The sequence below is a fragment of the Emydura macquarii genome, unplaced genomic scaffold (assembly GCF_026122565.2).
Source record: "Emydura macquarii macquarii isolate MOO-44397 ecotype Brisbane River unplaced genomic scaffold, CSIRO-AGI_Emac_v2 contig_2473, whole genome shotgun sequence".
Taxonomy (NCBI): domain Eukaryota; kingdom Metazoa; phylum Chordata; order Testudines; family Chelidae; genus Emydura; species Emydura macquarii.
The window spans coordinates 10,408,762-10,429,013 of record NW_027132610.1 but is presented as its reverse complement, the minus strand read 5'-3'; the positions used below and the strand labels follow the sequence as shown (position 1 = coordinate 10,429,013).

General features: G+C 46.4%; 1 protein-coding gene across 1 annotated transcript in view; it reads right to left on the bottom strand.

The window, feature by feature from the left end:
* LOC137162984 (cilia- and flagella-associated protein 337-like) overlaps nucleotides 1-16,488 on the bottom strand; it is a 64,083-nt gene extending 47,595 nt beyond the window's left edge. The window contains 4 exon segments of the mRNA XM_067562942.1: nucleotides 435-518; nucleotides 6,433-6,486; nucleotides 10,966-11,248; nucleotides 15,867-16,488. Of these exon segments, the coding sequence (XP_067419043.1) occupies nucleotides 435-518; nucleotides 6,433-6,486; nucleotides 10,966-11,248; nucleotides 15,867-15,934 (489 nt within the window). The 5' untranslated portion in view covers nucleotides 15,935-16,488.
* Between the last annotated feature and the right edge of the window lie 3,764 nt (nucleotides 16,489-20,252).

The window sequence follows — 20,252 nt, the reverse complement described above, 5'->3', positions numbered from 1 at the left end:
AAAATTTTCTGTTGAATGGAAAAATTTGAAAACCTAGCTTGTTTCCAAATCTGAATCATATTGGAATATTCCAAAATTGTTTTGTTTTCCCTAAACTTTTCAAATTCTCAGATCTGAAGACTGAACAAAGAAGAAAAAGTTCCAGATGTTGTTCAGATCTGTTATAAAATTTATCCTAAAGGGTCCAATCCTACAGTGTTTACTTGGAAGAACTCCCAGTTTCAGGCCTGAAATGGGAACTTTAACAATCATATTCTTTGAACTTTTATTACAGGAGTATAAGATTCTGGGTACTGAAGGAATAAGCTGGTGGATCCAACAGCTCATGGATCAAATAAATTCACGATTTCAGGGTTATGCCCACAAAACTGAGTGAGGCTTTAATATAAAAGGTTTCCCATCATACAACTTTTTAAAGAGAGTTGTTCACTTACTGTTCTATGTGGTGCCATACACTTCTTCACGATCTGCTTGAATTTCTCCACATCCAATGATTTACACCCATTCTTTTCTAACTCCTGAAAGCAAAAGTAGCAACAGGCAGAGCACAATTAGCTACTTAAAAGGATTACCTTTACTTTGCTTATTGTAAAAGAGCATTGTTGTGTGAGTACGTTAACATGAATTTAATCTTCAGGACTTCCTCTTTAAAACTCAGTCATAGTCTCAGACTATATATGGTGGGATCCCACCTGAATTTTTACAGTACACGAGCCTAGAAAACATGACTTCTAGCTTGCATTACCATAGATAGCTACTTAGATATGGATGTATGAGCCAACTGCAGTAAATTATAATGTTGTGGCTGAGATTTCTCATGCTTTCTTCTCACCCCAGAATTTTTTTTAATAATCTCAAGAAATTCTGTTTAGCTATTTTTAGTTACCTGGATGTGATGATAATATTGTTTATTCCAGTCATTAAAAAAAAACAAAAAACCACCACCTTGACAAAAAACTATTCAGATTGCTTTTGCACTAGGATACATAAACAATTATGGTAGTTTCAAACTTCTAATAAATGTATCCTTTATTGAGAAAAGCTTGGTTTGCTAAATTTTGGAAATGCTGGCAGGGAACATTTTAACTATTAGGGAAATAGTTTCAAGTGCATGCTCCATTTAACATATTAATGTAGTGTGATCACATAATGAGCAGCGAAAGTATGGCTGGTGGATCACGTGGCTGCTCTGCAGATGTCCTGAATCAGAACTTGGGCCAGATAGGTTGTCGATGAGGCCTGGGCTCTTATCGAATGGGCTGTAAGCTTAGGAGCCGGCACTTTAGCCAAGTCATAGCAGGTCCTGATGCATGAGATAATCCATGAAGAAATTCTCTGGGAAGAAATCGGAAGACCCTTCATCCTCTTGCTAGTGCCACAAAAAGCTAGGTGGTCTTTCTGAATGGTTTGGTTCTCTTTCTATGGAAGGCCAATGCCCTTCTGATGTCCAGGGAATGTAGTCTACATTCCTGACTGTTAGCATGCGGCTTCAGGTAGAAGACTGGAAGGAAAATATCTTGGTTTACGTGAAACTGGGACAACACCTTCGGCAGAAACGCTGGGTGGGGATGGTGTTGAACTTTATCCTTAAAGAACATGGTGTTCGGTGGCTCCAACATGAATGCCCTGCGTTTGGAGACCCTCCTGGCTGAAGTGATGGCTACTAGAAACACCACTTTCTAGTATAACAAGGAGCATGCTGCAAGAGGCTTGAATGGGGGTCCCGTCAATTGTGAGAGAACAAGATTGAGATCCCATGGAGGGACTGGTTGATGAGTAGGAGACTACAGTCTGTCTAGGCCCTTCAGGAACCATGACACCAGTACATTAGTAAAAACCGAGCAACCTGCCTCCTCTGGATGGAAGGCTGAGATTACCCCCCACGTGTAGCTTAATTGATGACAGCACTAGGCCCAGCTGTTTTAGATGCAATGAGTAATCAAGGATCGCGGGGATCGGAGCTCACTGTGCTTGGATGCTTCTTTGGGCGACCCAAACCGAGAACCTTGTCCATTTAGCCAGACAGGCAGCTCTTGTGGAGGGCTTCCTACTGCCTAAGAACACCTCCCTCACTGGCTCCGAGCATGCGAGCGCCAGAGGATTTAACCGTGTAGCTTCCAGTCTGTGAGGTGAAGGGATCTGAGGATGGGGTGGAGATGTGTCCTGTGATCCTGCGTGATGAGGTCTGATAGCAATGGAAGTGTGACGGGGGTGTCTACGGAGAGGCTGAGCAGCAAGGTGTACCAGTGGTACCGAGGCCAGGCTGCAGCTATCAGGATCACAGATGCCCTGTACTGTTTGAACATTTGCAGAACCCTGAGAATGAGCGGGGTAGGTGGGAAAGCATAGAACAGCTGACTGGTCCACGGGATAAGAAAGGCATCCGCTATTGACCCCAGGCTGTGCTTCTGAAAGGGGCAAAATTGAAGGCACTTCCTGTTGGACTTTGTGGCATACAAGTCTACCTGGGGAATTCCCCACCTCTGGAAGATGGCGTTCAACACATCTGGACAGCTGGACCATTCGTACGTGAGAAAAGACCTGCTGAGGTTGTCTGCCAACATGTTCTGAGCCCGACAGGTACGAAGCCTCCAGGTGTATCGATCAAGCAATGCAGAAGTCCCAATGGTTGAGGGCTTCCCAACACAGAAGACAGGAGTCAGCTCAACCCTTCTGTAAGGACTGATACCACCTTGCCTTCCAGATGATCTCGGAAGCCCTGACAGGCCAGACACACTGCTCTTAGCTCTCTCACATTGATATGAAGCAAGAGTTCTGACTGGGACCAAAGACCTTGCATTCTTAACTGCCCCATGTAGGCTCCTCAGCCCATTGCTGTGGCATCCGTCACAAGGCATACCGATGGTTGAGGTGCCAAAAAGGGGACTCCCATGCATATACTGTTTGGGTAGCACCACCAGGTCAGGGATTCCAGCACTGATGGAGGGGGGGAAACGACATTGTCTAAGCTATGACAAGCTGGCTGGTGGCTAACCAGTTCTTCAGGAGCCTGAGGTGCAGTCTTGCATGCAGTACCACATACATGCATGCCACCATGTGTCCTAACAGTCTCAGGCAGTTTCAGGCTGTCATGTGCGGATACAGTCTCAGGTTCTTATGAGGCTCCACAATGCACAGAAGCAAGATTCTGGGAGGGAGGCTCTGGTTAGATCTGCATCCAGCACCACTCCAATAAACTCTGTTCGCCTGGTGGGGATCAAAGTCGACTTTTGGACATTGAGAATAAGAGCCAATCTGTTGAACGTGGTCCTGATGAACTTTACGCCTAACTCTACGCAGAGCCCTCCCTTGACTTTTGGGATTAGGAAATACCAAGAGTAAAACCACTTTCTTCTGAGATCCCGAGGGATCTCTTCCACCGCTCTGACTTCTAGGAGCACCTGCACCTCCTTTTGAAGGAGTTGTTCGTGAGAGGGGTCCCTGAAGAGGGACAGGGAAGGGGAGGGAAGGCAGGCATGAGAAAAACTGGAGAAAGTATCCTAGTTTCACAGTGCGAAAGACCCACTGGTCTGAGGTGATTTGGGACCATGCACTGTGAAAATGGGCTAAACGATGTGGGGTTGATCCAGGGAACTGAATGTTACACCGTCCTTGGGCACGTCCTCAAAAGTTCTGCTTGTTCCCCAAAGACTGTCTCATATGGCCAGAGCTGGAGGAGGGGTTTTGGAGCCTCCATCTGCTATTGTTTCTACCCCTTCGGTTTGTGTCCTGTCTGGATGAGCTCTGGTAGAAACAGGGCAAGGGTTGCAGCCTAAAAGGTTTCCTTTGCAGTGCTGACTTCAGAGTGGCTTGAGAATCCTTCAAACTATTCAGCTAAACATCAGTCTGAGAGGAAAACAGGAGAGGACCTCGAATGGAAGGTCCTATATGGTGGTTTGCACCTCATGAGGGAGTCCCGAAGCTTGGAGCCAAGAGCTCCATCTCATCACCACCCCACATGACATTGTGCTAGCAGCTGCACCAGCGCTGTCCAGCACTGCCTGCAATAAAGTCTTTGAAACTGCCTTCTCCTCTTTAACATATCCAACAAACTCTGCCTTGGAGTCAGAGGCAATGAGTCTGCAAACTTCTCCATAGAGAGCCATGCATTGAAGGCGTATCTACTAAGAATAGCCTGTTGGTTCGCTATCCGAAGTTGGAGCCCTCCAGTGGAATATATTTTCCTCCTGAAGAGGTCCAACTTCTTAGCCTCCTTCGCTTTAGGGGTAGGATCCTGCTGTCCCTGACGTTCCCTGCTGCCACCACAAGCGACCCAGGGGATGGGTGTGTATAGAAATGCTCATGCCCCCTTGAGGAGACAAAGTACTTCTGCTCAATACTTTTGGCCGTTGGGGCCAGAGAGGCAGGTGTCTGCCACAAACCCATGGTATGGTCTTTAATAGTCTTGATAAGAAGGAGTGCTATCCTAGAAGGACCTTCAGGAATTAGTATATCCACCACAGGGTCCACTCCCTTGACAATCTCCTCCGCCTGCAAGCCCATGTTTTTCGCAACCCTGTGGAGCAGTTCCTGGTGCCTCATCCGGTGACGAGGATGATGATGATGCCCTGACCCCTGGATTCTGTACTCCCGACAGGTCCTGTGCTGGATCTTCATCTTTGGTGCTGGAATCGTGCGCAATATCGGCACCGGTGCCAGGGTCTGAGCTTTCTACGGCACCATGCGAGGCACTTGCCACTTAGTGGGGGAGCCGGTCTCTTGCACCCGAAGCTATCGAGTGGGATCTCGCCAAGAGGGATCCTTGGGTCTGGTGGTATACCCAAGGTGTCCAAAACAGTCACTGAGACAGCATCTGCCTCTGCAGGACCCAGGGTACCGCAAAGGACTGTCTCCCATCCGCATTGTTTGCTGCAGTGCCAGCTCCTCTGTGAAGCATATGACTCTGCCTCGGAATCAGATGACAGCTGCTCGCTCCTTGGCAAACATGGGGGAGCAGTGCCAGGCCATGCTAGGAGCAGCGCCGGGGGGACCCTGACCTAGCCATTATGGCTGGTTTGCCCCGGGACAGCACCACAGGTCTCTTCGGTGCCGGATCACGATACCAAGGGCGGCTAGATGGTGGTATAGGAGCAGTCTTCTCGATAAGCTCTCTGGCCACCTCGAATGTCTCTGGAGTGCAAGGAAACTGGATATCCTCCTCCTCCCTCTCCCCGTGCGGGGAGCCCACAGGTACCGGGCTCGACGAGGCTTCTCTTTGGCCCAGAGTCAATGGCACTGAGGTCGAGAGCTGGGGGCTCAGGTGTCCCGGCATGGGTCGCACCCTGATAGCCTCCACAGGCTTGGACTTAGGCATCAGAGAGCGCCCTGTCTTTGCTCCTCTTCTGCGACTCTGGGGAATGGGAGCGGTGCTGATTCTCAGACCATGCCGGCCCTTCGGTGCCGGGGATGCCTGCCAATGTTGAAGCTCCTGTGGTGTCATTTCCTTTCTTGCCACCGGCTCCTTCATAGAGGCCAGGGCACTCCTCACCGACGCCGATGAGCCTGCTTGCTGCTCTGCGGATCGAAGGGCGGCCACTATTAGCAGGAACTTTAAGCATTAGCTGCATTCCTTTTGGGCCCTAGGCTTGAAACCTCTGCAGATCTTGCACTTCTCTTTAAAATGAGACTCCCCAAGGCACCTCAGAAAGGCTGAGTGTGGGTCATCCCTTGGCACAGGCTTCAAGCAGGAAGGCTTCAAGCAGGACCCACAGGGCTTAAAGGCAGGCATACCCCGTCCCAGGAGGGAAGGGGAGGCTAACAATCTGATAAGTGGGGTACGTAACCTAATTATACTAATTAACTACAACTATCTAGATGAACTATTTACAGGTACTTAAGTAAAAAGACACAAGGGAAGCACTTTCTAGGCAAGAGCAGCAAAGTTCCAGTTAAGAAGGTAAGAAGGAACTGATGAGGCAGAGGGTCGGCAGGCCCCTATATAGAACGCCACAGCAACGCGACTCCAAGGGGCACCAGGGCCAGCCCTGCGGGTACTCTGAGGGAAAACTTTTCGGCGAACTGTGCACACGGCGTGCACACACCTACTTGGAATCGACATGAGCAAGCACTCAAAGAAGAATATTCTTTACCAAAAAGCAAACTAAGAAAGACCACAGTTCTGAGGAATAAACATGGGCGTGACTGACGACTACATATGGAAACAAACCTCAATGTATAGTGTACCTGTTAACAGCAATATATAAAAGCACAAGACACACCATGACATGAAATAACTGAAGCACCAACCATCATTGTAAAAAGGATTACTGTATTACAGTGGTATCCAAAACATGCTCATCACTGTACAGAGAAAAACAGTTCCTGCCCCAAAGGGTTTATTTCTAATCAACACATTGCTTTGCGTAAATTGGGTATTTCCTTTTGTGATCAAGGCTATGTACTGATATAACAATTTCACTATAAAAATCATACCTGAAAAGCTGTATTTAGTTTCTGAAGTTGTTCAAGGGTCACTTCTTGTTCAATCTTGCCAAAATAAAAAGAGAAAGCAAGAGTTAAAATATTATACACTGTACTAGAGCCACACCTGCAGTGAAGTTTTGCCGTGGATTATTCAGACCCACAAGTTACTCATCAGCATGCAATGGGTTACATGACGGATATGAAGCCTGAGAGTGCTCTCATCTAAAAGGGAGTAGAGAGGATAGGGAAAGAAGAGGATCTCAACTAATGAGCAAGTTAAACCAACTTCTCCTTCCCCCTCAGATTGCTGCATCAATGCAAAGAAAATCCCCACTGTACATTCTCTACATAAAGATTCAATCCTACACTCACAGAAGACAAAAGGTGTTTGTAATTTACTTTAATTGAAATAGGATCAGATCTATTCTTTGCTTGACCAAAATTAGCTTTAAACTACACCTCATGACAGACTAAGGGCCTGATCCTGTAAAATATTGAGGGCACTCAACTTCAATTGCCTGTTTTCAATTTCTGCTGAAGCCAAACACTTGCTGGAGATGCTCAAAACATCACTCAATCAGACCCTCAAATATGAAATGTGTTTTAATATACCTCTATGACAACAAAGTAAAAGAGCACCCATCTATCCTTTTCCCTGCATCCCTATGAATCCGGGAGGCAATATTTACTGTAAGTGTTTTAGGTGTTGTTATTTATTCAGTAGAATGACAGTAAATTGTTTCAAACAGTCACTGAGCTGCATTAATCAATAATTACTGAATAAACAATATGTCTTTTGAAGTTGTACTCTATGAAACACTGCAATTGTTGGTTTCATTGACATGACAAACAGTGAGTCAGGCTGCATTTCACGTTAGTGTTAATCATAACTATTATGATAGTGCCTAAGGATCAACCAAGGCAGGGCCCCACTGTGCTAGGCACTGTACAAACAGAGTAGCAGACAGTCCCTGCCCCCAAGGAGTTTACAGTCTAAATAGACATGACAGACACAGGGTAGGGGAAAGGATATAACGTACACCAACAGAGTGAACAATGTAATGACAGCAAACCTGACATTAGTTCCACAATTTTTTGAGGGCAGGATGAGTTTAGCTTGGAAGAGATCAGCTACCTGGAAAGAAAACTGAAGGGAGAGAGGACACTGAAGGGCAGGAAGGTGAGGTGGACAGGGCAGGGGAGAGGATGGTAAGAGGGGCAGGTGTGGAGTGAAGCTGAGGTGAAGAGACTGCAAGGAAGGGGAGGGAGAGTGCTGCAGCAAACAGACAATTAGCACAGGGCAGAGAAAGTCTAGTCAAAACTGTACACGATTCTCTGAACATCTCTGCTTTCTGCTTTGACTGCTTCTGGACAGAGTATCTGTCTGGCTCCTTCCTCTAGTTTTTCCCCAACCAAGGCCACATGCAAGGGTGGTGTGAAGGAAGCACCTGGGTCCTAATTTCCCCAGAGGTGGGGTGGAGTGTTTTTCTTTCACAGTTCTGGGTCCAGGGACACTGAGGGAAGTGGTGGCCCTGGTTGGACCTCATTTTATCTCTCCCCACCCCCACCAGTGCAGCATTCCCTACTATGGCTGCTTCAGCCACATCTCCTACCGTCTGGAGTCTCTAGCTGGTTCAGTTAAAGTTCTTTCTTATTCACAGTAACTGTGGCAAAGTGAGAGTGCATCATGACTAATCTAATATGGACACAGCAAGAATTTACCACAGACATGATACTTCTACCACCGTACAAACATGCAAGAGTAATAATACTCATCACTTATACTGAATTTTATACCTTCCAAGCACCACACAAATATTAAGGGGGAAATTCTGCTCTTTAACACACACACACACACACTCTCTCTCTCCCTCCCCTCCCCCCCTCTCCAGTGGAAGTAATATTTAATAAGCACTCCAGAGGCCAACTGGTTTGAGAAGAAGTAATTTTGACTGAGTCTGCTCAGGCTTCTGGAAACATCTAGTTAACTCTGGCCATACCCAGAAACAACACACTGATCATTTAGGGTTGCCACATGTCCGGTTTTTGACCGGAACGTCCTGTTGAAAAGGGAACCTGGCAGAGTCGTCAGGTTACCTGCAATAATTGGCCTCCACCACTGGGGGTGGGAAGCAGCTGCTGCTGGAGCCTGAAGGAGTCCCCCACCCCCACCCCCAGTCCCGTTATGCCCCTATTTCCTACCCTGGCCCCTTGCTCCAGGGACCAACCCCCCCCCCTCCACCCCGGCCACTTGCTCTTGGGATCGCATCGTGCCCCGATTTTCCCTCCCCAGCCCCTCGCTCTGGGCACTGGCCCCTGCTGTGCCCCGCAGTGCCCCAGTTGAGCAGGGAGGCAGGCTCTGCGTCAGCTCCTCCCAGCCCCTAATGTACTTCAATTCTTTAATGTCATAAAATGTATCTAATAAGTGTCATGCAAGGTATCAATGAAAAGCACATAACCCACTGGTTACTAATATCATAGCATAATACAGGTGGAAAGAACTGATGTAAAGCTATGAACATAAACTGAAATTATATTCTTAAAATGTGTTTGCCAGCCAAAGAAGAGTTACCACACCCTAGACAAAGGATTGTGTGTTCCCCATAAGGCAGTTATTTCCAAAGTACTTTGACAGATGAAAAGAATGTATTTACATATTACGTAAACAGACCCATCAAGCTAACAACTAGTGGAGGCAAACCTCACTATCACAACAGGGAAGAGACGGACAATTGTGTTTAATGGTCATTCAGTTGCACCAAAGGGGGCATGAACTAAATAATTTGCATTTTAGCAGACAAACCCCAGCGGGAGAAGCAGCAGCAGGTCACTTTGTTCAAGACAAACTCCATGTTGCCTACCTCACAGCTAGAAATAGATTTATCTGGAGGTATCCTTCAGAAGAATCAATTTAAAAGATTCATTGGACTACAAAAGAGAGGATTACAGAACATCAAGTTATCTATCTTTCATCTAAGATGACAAAGGTACCAGCCCTTTGACTTTGGAGGATAGATCCTGACTCAAAAGTTTGGTCAGCCATCTTAATGGAAACAGTGAGGATTTTACCTTGAACCAAGTCTAGATTGTTAAATTTTAGTTACTAAAAATAATTTGATCTTTATTTCTCTTGTAACCATTTCTGACTTTTTTCCTTATATGTACACTCACTTAAAACCACTCTCTTTGGAATTTAATAAACTTGTTTTATTTTTAATCTAAACCAATCGAGTGCTGTGTTTGAACTGAACAGTTTGGTAATTCCAGTTAAGGTAACAAACTCTTGTGACTCTTTAAAGGATCAACGAACCTTAACATTCCTCTGATTGTCCCAGGAAAGGGCTGGACATTTCAGAACTGTTTCTGGGGAAATGTGGGGGTTGGGAGAGCATGGAGTCACCTTACCGGTTGTTAACCACAGCTGATGGAGACCAGTAGAAGTCTGTGGTACTGCAGGCGGGCTCCTGGACCTGAGCTGCCCAATACATAGACAGAGTGCATGCTTGTTGCTGATTGTGGGCATCTCAGGCAGAGAGGTACAATAGTGAAGTTTTAAGGAATTTAAGGATTACAGGATGAGAGGTGACAACTCTTCACCAGTTTGGACTGCAATCCAGAATCTGACACTTACCCTACTAGTTTTTCTTTCCTTGAGCTAAATCCTGCAGTCCTGAGCTCTGGTCTGTGAAAAATCCACACCCCTGATTGGCACAGTTAAGCCAATCTAAGTCCCTGTGTACACAGCGCTAGGTCCATGGAAGAATTCTCCCATCAGACTAGCTACCACCTCTCAGAAAGACTTACGTTGATGGGAGAACCCCTCACGTCGGCGTAAGCATCATCCACACCGAAGCGCTGCAGCTGCACCGCTCTAGCATTTGAAGTGTAGACAAGCCCTTAGTCAGCCGAAAATTCCAGTGATGGATATTCCACCCCAATTCGCCACATTATTTTTAGATCAGCTAACTGGAGGCTTGGTGCAGCCGAGCGTCAGAGGTGTCATCCTCCCAAACCCACACTCAGAAGGGGGAGTCATCCTAGTCATGGCTCTCTTGCGAGGCCTTCAGGCTGATGGTCTTGATTATAGGAGTGCATGTAGGGAGTTCAGTTACTTGAGCAGCGAACCTCATGTTGGGCAACTCACACCATAAAACTGGAGGGTTGCTTTGTGTGTATGTTTTTTTTTCTTTTAAATTTGGTTTCTGCATCAGATCAGCCTACTGCAGAGCCAGCATCCAGGGCTTTTTGATACTCTAATTGCTCAGACAGCCAGATAAATTTTCAGCTGGATTGCATCTGAATATACAACTCTGTCATTGTGCAGGGATTTACCCATATAACTCAGCAAACCAAAAGGCAAGTATATTCCTAAACAGGTTTGTTTGTTTTTTTAAAATACACATTACATAGCAAAGTTTCCCTTAAGATAGTTACACTTGCACTGAAAAGAAGGGTTCTGTCTTTCCAGCTCCTCTGCTATAACAAACCCATTCGCAAAGGGGCATACCAGAAGAGAGACAAATTGGAGAGCATTGATGATACCTTTCCTTTCCTCAGACTCTTGGCAGAGTCAACGTGATGCCGAAAACTTTCACGCTCTAATATATTCTCCGTGAGTCCTATTGAGTGACTTCTCTGCTGCCCTTTCAGTAACTCTTTCACCAGCCATTCTGGAAGCCAAGGGCTTTCTTCCTGAGCTTCTTCCGAAAAGCTGCCGAGGGAAACTGGAGAGGCAGCTTGCAATCTGGAGCCTCCTAGCGAAGTCTGGGCACGTCGAAATGCAGGCTCTGCTGTGGTCATCGACTCCCTTAGTTCATTCAGAATGCTGTCAGAACAAAGACCAGAAGAGAGTCATGTATGGGGCAATGTCAGATACCCAAACTCTTATGCAATGCTTTTCATCTGTACATCTCAAGTCACTTTACAGAGACGGATAAGCTTTACTGTTCCTCTTAAAGATGGAGAATTGGTGATACTGAAAGGTGAAATGGCTTGCTCACTTCCACACATGAAGCTGGTAGCAGAGCCAGGAACAGAAAGCAGGTTGCTTGACTCCTACCTACTTGAGCATACTACCTCATTGAACTGAATTAGGTAGGTTTCGCTAGCTCTTCCATACTCCTACTTCTCATTGATGACAAATGGGAAAAGGCAATGAATGACAGCAGAGGGAAGCTAGAGCTAGAGCTGTTTGGGGAGGTGCTGGTGAGACATGTCACTATTACTGTCTCCCCACCACCCAGTTTGAGCATTAGGCACTAGTGAGATTGTTGATTTTCCTTAGAAGTTTCTGAAATTATTTTACAGCACTATAAATCTGTGTGATCAGAATCTGGGCCTGAGCCTGCAGAAGTTCCATTAACGGCAGTAAGGGCAGCAGAATTGGGCCCTCTATGTGCTTGCTGAATCTTGCATCATCTGCAACTGTGAAAAGCACAAACAACTTTTCTAGGTGTTTCCTGCATGGAACATTGAAGCCAATAAGAGTTATTTTCACATGAGGATGATGTTCATGCTGCTAGGTTACACAGGACAATCTGTCATGCCAGCCTGAGCGAGAAAGAGCCATTGATGTACAGAATTTCCGTCATATTTCCATAATGTATTTTCAGTCAAATATAACTGAAAGTAATTCATATGTGGCTCAGGCCCCTATGATCTATGTATGTTTCCCAAGATGTAGCACATAACAAAATAACCACAGATGCACACTTGAGTAAAGTTTGCATTTGGCCAAACACTAGCGATTCTTTTCTGCTGTGAATCATGTCTGTGAATGCACTTGCGAAGGTATGTGACAGAGCATCAATTCACATGGCAGGCTGCTTTTCTAGGTCATCTAGGAGATTGTGCTGCATTGAAATGTCATGGTTTGTAAATTTCATGTGTGGTTTTGAAGTTGTGAGGGGATGGTCTCATTTGTGCATTACTGAGATTTCTTGTTATCATTTACTGAAAAAAGAGTGAGAGTCATTCCTCCTAACACAAGAGAGCACATCAGCAGCAGGTGTAAAGGCTGCTCATGACAACCCACATTGTCAAGACTGCAGAGGAGTTAGCACCAAAATAACTTGTCTGAGAATGCAGGCATCAAGCTATTGAACTAAACATCAGTCTGCACTGGGCCAAAAGGATGCTCAAATCCAGTGCCCAGTTCTCTTCAAGATGAAACCTAGGTTGTATTCACACACACACACCCCCCCCCCAGGGCTAACAGAGGTTGTTGGAACTCAGATTAATTGACAGAGTCTTGTTTGGGACTAGTGTCATTCTCAGTTCTTGGTAGTGTGCTTGCTTCCTGATCTGGATGGGAAGCAAGACTAGTGCCACCTGAGACAGTTTAGTACATTCTAACTTCCATTTCTCTTTGCGGTAGGCAATCCCACAACACAGAGCACAAATTCCATGATGCAGTGCACCATACATAACCTGGAGCATTCTGTGCCTGCCCCCTATGCTCCCACATTCTGTATCAACAGGGTAATGTTATACCCCCAGGATGTTCCAGAGCAGTATTTATAGCCTGGAAGATGTAGGCAACTTGCCTTTTTTTGCCCACAACCATTTATTTTCTGGCAGATTGTAAAGCTCTTGTGCCTGTCACATCTGTGATGGACTGACCAACAATTCGGGCCAAGGATGAAGTGAGGGCTATGATTGTGACTCAGGATGATGTATGGATTCAGGCCAAATTCTATTATCCAACATCAGTAAATCTTTTCATTTTGGTCAAACTGACAGAAAGGGAAACCCAAGAGGTGTCAGCCTCTGAAGGCTGAGTATGAAGGCCGGAAAAGAATGCCAGTACTTTGCGATTAATTAACAGAACTCAGACCTAATATCCTTTTCTGATACCACTGTCCCAGTCTGACACCAGTCTTATCTATCTGCCAAACAGCAGCAGATGTCAAGACCTTGTAGGTCAGCTTTCCCAGCAGCGCAGGAGTCAGCGACACAGATTCTGGGTATATTCTAAGGACAGGTCTACACTAAAAAGTTAGGGCAACCCAGCTCCGATGCTCAGGAGTGTGAAAAACACAGCTCTGAGCGACGTAATTAAGCCAACCTAACCCCTGGTGTAGATAGCGCTAAATTGATGGAAGAATTCTTCTGTAGACCTAGCTACCACCTCTTGGGAAAGTGGATTAACTACAGTGATGGGAGAACATCAGGGATGACAATACAATCCTTGCCTGTAATTCTGATTTCTTCCCAAAACTATTAACGTTCTCAGTCTTGTCTGGGTTGGATCACATCCATCTATCCCTTATCCAGTCCTCAGTGAGAGAGACTCACTGGGTAATCCATTCCAAAGCACAGGCAGAGCCTGATGTGATGGACACAGAGTTAGGCACTGAAAGCATACTGAAGACTCTACAGTCTACAGTATGTAACCTTACCAACCCTTTCAGCACTGAAGAAGAGGAGTGACTGGATGGAAGTCTGAGGCATATGCAGGGTGGTTGGGGCAGGGAAGTCACCACCTCAGATTAAAAGCATCACCATGCTTGGACGATTATCCTCATCCAATTTTGGAAGATCACTGACATGAGCCACCAGTTGAGTTTCCATTCCAAGGCTTGAAACAAAACTGACAGCGTCAAGGAGAAACAGTTAGCGTTGAAACAGTCAGAGTTGCTTCATCACCACACAACCTTCTCAGAAATCTTTTCCCAACATGGGACATTTGATACAGGTTGTTAAGTCAAGATAGTCAATGTCAAAAGATAGCTTTATGAGTAGGGACCGCACCAGGACTGTTTTAAAAGCACCTGGAAGTGGCCTCTTACAAAGCAGGTGTTGCCAAATGTCACAGTTAAAGGGGCTTAAAGTGCAGCTCAGCCTGTTAGTCCCTCTTGAGTGGACCTCTCTGCAGACAGGCTTTGCTTCCTTCACCCCGTTTGAAAAGGACCACATGGTCCTGCCACACTTAGACTACATCTCTGGGCTGCAGCCCTCCTGTTTACCAACAGGGATAATTTTGTTTGGCATATTAGCCCTTTTCCTAGAGAAGCCTGTGGCCAGTGGCCAATTAACATAACTCCAAAACAACTTCTTCAAAACAAATTATTTATTCAACCAAGGGCACACAGCATGCAAAGCAAAAAGCCTATGTGCCTGGGTCTTACTTAAACTTTGTTCTTTCCTTCCAAGTTTTGGGTAAGTTCTCCTCAGCCCAGTCCTCCTGCTCTTGGCCTGGGAGAGACAGACAGTCCCTACAGTGTTCTCCTGAGTGTCTCTGTCAGAAACTCATCTTGTTTCTTGCAATTGTTGCCCACCTGCCCCCATAATGGCTTGCTAAACTGCACTGTTCAGCCACTCATGACAGGGCATGAAAGGATCTTAGGGTAAACACAGATATGATGCATCTCTCTGGGAAGGAAGCTCTATAGTAGCCCTACAACCTACCATGTACAAGGTGTACACAACAACCCACTTCCTCTCTAGGCTGGGGTCTTTGGTGGGCCTTTGATCCTAGGTTTAAGCCTAGGAAGAATAAACTTTGCTAGCCTGACTGGTGCCAAGTGAGCATGTTCCCCAATTGTTTCCAAGAAGACTCTTGGGTTTTAATCTAGAGGTGCCTTATCTCTGTCAGTGCTTCATTTCTTGTTAGTTTCCCATTGAAAGCTTCTTTTGATTTAATTCCTTGCACTCACCAGGATAATATCAAACAAGCAAAGTGAGGTGCATGTGATAGTCATAAAAAAATAAAGATAACTCCCTCATTCTCCACAATACGCTAACGCAGTTGTGAGCCCAGTGTCACCTCCTGGCCGTAACAACTGTAGCTGAAGCACACTCAGATCCATGGCAAGCCGTGACAACCTTGTGCACTGTGCGTAAACCATGCCAATCTTGTGCAGTGTGGCAAGCGAGCTATGACAACCCTGTGCACTGTGCATCGGCTCCAAGGCGAGCCGTGACAACCTACTGTGCATCGGCTCCATAGCAACTGGGGACAAGCTTGTGCACCGGGCACCAGATCGGGCTCTGGGACAAATACAGTAACAGAAGAAGAGAGGAAAGGAAATAACTACCGGCAATAGCCAAGGACATTAACAGGAAAGGGTTTTTAAAAAAGAACAACGCTTATTTGCAGTTTCCTCCAGTATTTATTGCCATGCTCCTTCCTTTACTCCCTTGCCTTGCTCCCGAGCCGCGGGGGGCGCGGCTTCCTCCGAGAGCCTCCAACAACTTTCCCATGGCAGCAAGCGCTCCAGGGCGAAAGGAATCAGCAGCCCAGCTGGGAGGGGAAGCGCGCGACGCCCCCCAGCCGCCTCACTCCCCGTGGGAAGGGAAGCGGGAGGGCGGGGGGTGAGTGAGCATTTGCAGCCGCCCTGGTTGCTTGACAACAGCGTCGGCCTCCCCACAAGACGGCTACCTGCCCCCAGGCTGGGGAACGCTGTCAGCCGGCCGGCTGGGGGGAGAAAGGGGCCGCTCACCTGCCCAGGGCGCGTGTTTCTAGCTTTCCCGAGGCAGAGCGCGGTCGAGCTGCCTTCCTCAGCGCCATGGTCCCGGGCACCCCCACGCCGGCCGTCACCCTGCTGTGCCCGCCGCCGGGGAGGGGCGCTGCAGACCTTGCACGTGGGGGTTGCTCCACACAGGCGCCGCGGCTCAGGTTCCTTCCTCCCCTCCCCGCGCCGCGAGCCTGCCCGGCACGTGAAAGGGAGGGTCGCACTTTGCGCAGGGCTGGCGGGAGCGGCGCGCGAGCTGTGGCCAGCAGCAACAGCAGCACACCCCCACCGGCCCTGCCGTCTCCCCCTTTGCATGGGCTCGGCCTAAGCCTCAGAGCTCTGCCACACACAGCCTGTCTGGATGCATCTCTCCGCGTGCTGCCCCCTCCCTAAAGAAGTGGTGGGTGGTGCTACCACAGTGAGCAGAAGAAGTAAAACATCACCCCAAGCCCCGATTTGAAGAGTTATTAAAAAATGTCCGCAGACAAGCTGGCCCCCCCAGCAACATTTAGTCATTTCTTGTAATAAACAGAATTTTCCAATCCATGGAGCTGGCTGACTTGTTAGAGGCAGGGAAATGCTTCCCTTGATTGACACTAGGACAAATCATTTTGCCTCTCCTCGGCCCCTTAGGGCAAGAGAAGACAACAAAAGGGTTGGTTCAACTCTTCTTGTTTGCTTTTAATATCACTTTGCAATGTTTCAAAATAAGAGCAAGGAGCAGGGTTTTTAAATCTAGGCTGTTCTACAGAAAAAGGCCCAGTCCAGCAGGGAGTAAGTATACCCACCTGGAGATTAGAAACCATGGTAGATATAGCAACATTTTGCTTATAAAGCAATCCCACCCCTAGCGGACATACTCCGGGGGTGGGGGAAACAGTGTGAAAAGTAATCCCCTTTAAACTCCTATAAAACAATCAGACAAGTAGGGTGGGATCTACCAAGGTATTTAGGCACCTATTCTGAACATCAGCACCACAATTAAACAGCCGGTTAGCCGGACCCCCACAAGCCCAAGTCAACTGGGAGAGGCCAGTTGCAGGTGTCTAATTGCAGTGTAGACATACTCTAAGTGGCCAATAAACATCCACCTCCACCACAACAGAGTAGCTGCCTGAGCTGATAGAGGCCCTCCCCATAATATAAATATTGTTTACAAAATAGTGTTGGCCCTATAAGAAGCAACACCCTGGATGATCATTGAATATACAGCTATTGATGCATGTTAACTCCATTAAGAATTGAAATAAGTAAATATTAATTATTTTAGCTCATTGCTTCAGTAGCTGTTAATTTCTCCAATCTACTTTTGCCATAAACTTAACACCCCCCCCCCCCCCACATTTTAATTCTTAAAATAAGATTTTTGTTATACTGAAAACCCTTCCCCCCAAAAAATTATATTTCTTATAACTTTAATTTAACAAAAATTAAACATTCAATGGTTTATCTGCAGACAAATTCCAGATTTTGTGAAGCTGGCCTCTTTAGAAGTGGTACTCAAAACCTGATCACTCTTGGAGTTCATGTGTTTACATTCCTCTAATTAAAGGTTCCTCCATCAATATTCACTTCTCTTCTAGATGAGGCATGTGTCTTGAGATAGAGGGATCTGGAGCAGTCATGGACTTCACTATACTTTGTCTAACTACCATTTAAAGTACCAGTGCTGTAAAGACAAGTGTGTGTGTGCAGGTAACTAGACGTGAGTAATGTGTGACTACTTACACCATCTCCCAGACTGGTCTGTAGGAAGAGACCCTGCTAGGAAACCAGACTAGACCAGACCTGGAGAAAAGCTCTGTGTAAGATCAAAAGCTTCTCTCTCACAATCAGAGGTTGGTCCAGTAAAAAATATTGCCTCACCTATCTTGTCTTTCTAATATCTTTTATTTGAGGCAGGATATAAGATTAGTACTGGTTTTTTGTTTTTTTTTTTTTTTTTTTTTTTGGGGGGGGGGGGGGAAGAGAATGAGACAGTTTGGCACCATGGATTAGTCCTAAAATTACACTTCTTGATCCCAGACAAGAGACTTATGCAGATGATTTCTAACAGAACAGTGATTGTCAAGGGTGAAGGTGGTTCAAGTCACCCATATCATAGGAAAAACAGATTTCCCAAGGGATCTGTACTCGCTCCCCTGCTCTTCCCCCCCCCCCCACACACACCCCCATCTCAGCAACAAAGTTCATGTATGCTGATGACATCTGCCTGGCACTTGCCAGAAGGAGCTTTGAGGAGCTGAAATCCTGCCTCTCATCTGACCTTTAGACCTCAGCCAAGTACTTTTTGAAGTGGTGACTCAAAAAACACAAGGATGACATTGTAATCTTGTTTTCATCTCACCAACTAGTTAGCTCATTGTTCAGGAGGACCTGGAGCTGTCAATCAGCCAACTGTTTTTGAACCATACCCTACATTTTTGGGGATAAAGTTGGACTGCACTCTGTGCTTTCGACCACACATCAAGAAGATTCACACCACAATCCAGTTAAGCGTTACACGCCTCTGCAGGTTTGTCAACAACTTATGAGGGTACCCTTGTGGCCATCTACCAATGCCCTAATTATTGCATCTGCTGAATACTGTGAGACAGCTTGGGGCTCTGATCGTCATTGTGGTACGTTGGACTCAGCAACCAACTCAGTCCTTCATATCATCGCTGGGGCAATAAGGACAACTCCAGTTTCCAACTTTCAGGTCCCAGCTGGCATTGCTCTCCCAATGATTAGGTGTGAAGGGAGGGCCCTGGCCATATTACTGTGCACAGCTTACTTCACAATTTTATCTCAGAGCCACATCAAAAATGCCAGTTAAAGTCCTCTTTTCTGAAATAACTGAGCCTCTGAGACAGTACCTCAGACATGACCTTTCTAAGGAAGAGGAGCACAGGTTGAACAGGACTATATTTTGGATCGATGGTGCATTTCTTGGCAGACAGACAATTCAGATCTGCATCCCTAGTCTATCTGGATCAGCTGTCGCCAGCCCCCCAGAACAACCATTTGAACCGAAAGATCCTTCTTCGTTACAACAAGACACGTCAGTGGTTCCCAACCTTTTTGGCTTGAGGGCCATAGATGTAATTTTTACAACCCTGAAGTCTTCACCAGCAGCCGATCCCCCCCACGCCCCACTGCAGCCAGATGGAAGGAGTTCAGACAGGAGGGAGGCAGCCTCCCTGCTGATCTCCCCTCCTCCTGGCTGAAGCAGAGAAACCAAACCCGTCCTGTAGCCCTGTCCACCTGGGTCTGTAGACAGTGGTTCCCTTTTGCAGCCACTGCCAGGGGGACAGGAGATCAGTGCTCCCCTCCCTCTGTCTCCAGCAGGAACCCCAGTGCCTATGGACCCAGATGAAGCACTTTGCCATGCTTCCTGCTACAGCCTGGGGAAGGAAGCGCTGATCTCCCAACTCCTTGGCTGCAGCAAAGAGCTGGCACCATCTTTCAGCCCCATGGCAACGGGCACCGCCTTGGTCCTTAGGCAACGGCTCCCTATGCAGCTAGTGGGAGGGGAGCAGCGGGCCACTTTGAAAGCCCTGGAGGGTCACTTTTGGCTCTTGGGCCACAGGTTGGGAACCACTGGGATACATTATTATTATGAACAGCTTAATTTACATCTTTACCCCTGGGGCTTCTTGTGCTCCCTGTCTTGCCCCAATGGACCTCAGGAACAAATGGTGTACTATCTGGTTATGGACTGCCCTCTTTAGCATCTTGATGGTGGTTGGATGTGCTTGATGTCTCCAGATACTGCTGCTATGCAAGGGCACCATTTCAGATTTTGGTATAGGGGGACATCTTTACCCACGATTCCAGGGGTTACTTAGGCACCTTGAAATTCTAGTTTTTTTGCAGATAATAAATTAGAAATTAGCTGACAGGAGCACTATATCTAATTCCTATATAAAGAAAGAAAATTAAATATATATTAAACTAACTCACCTCTAATACTAACATGTTCTGACATCTTGTGTCAAGTCACTAAAGGGACACTGATTGGGTTTAAAATTTTAAGGTATATATATTCTTACTTTGTTACAAACTCTTGAATACAACAACTGAAACAACGGCAGAAAAATCTAGATACCTTTCTATCATTTAGGGTTACGCTACTTACTTTTTGCAGTTCACCAATCTTGGAATAGATAATTTAATTTTTGGAAGCATCCTACTGGGGCAAGACCCAGTGAGTTTATACTACACCTGCGTGGTGTTTATAGGGGGTGTTACCTTACTACAAATAATAGACTAGAAACTGACTTTAAATAGGAATGAAACGGACACTTTCAAGTCACTTTCACAGTATTGCTTACCAAAAATCATAAAATTGGTTTAAAAATCATTAGCTTATGTAAAAATAATAGATGTGGT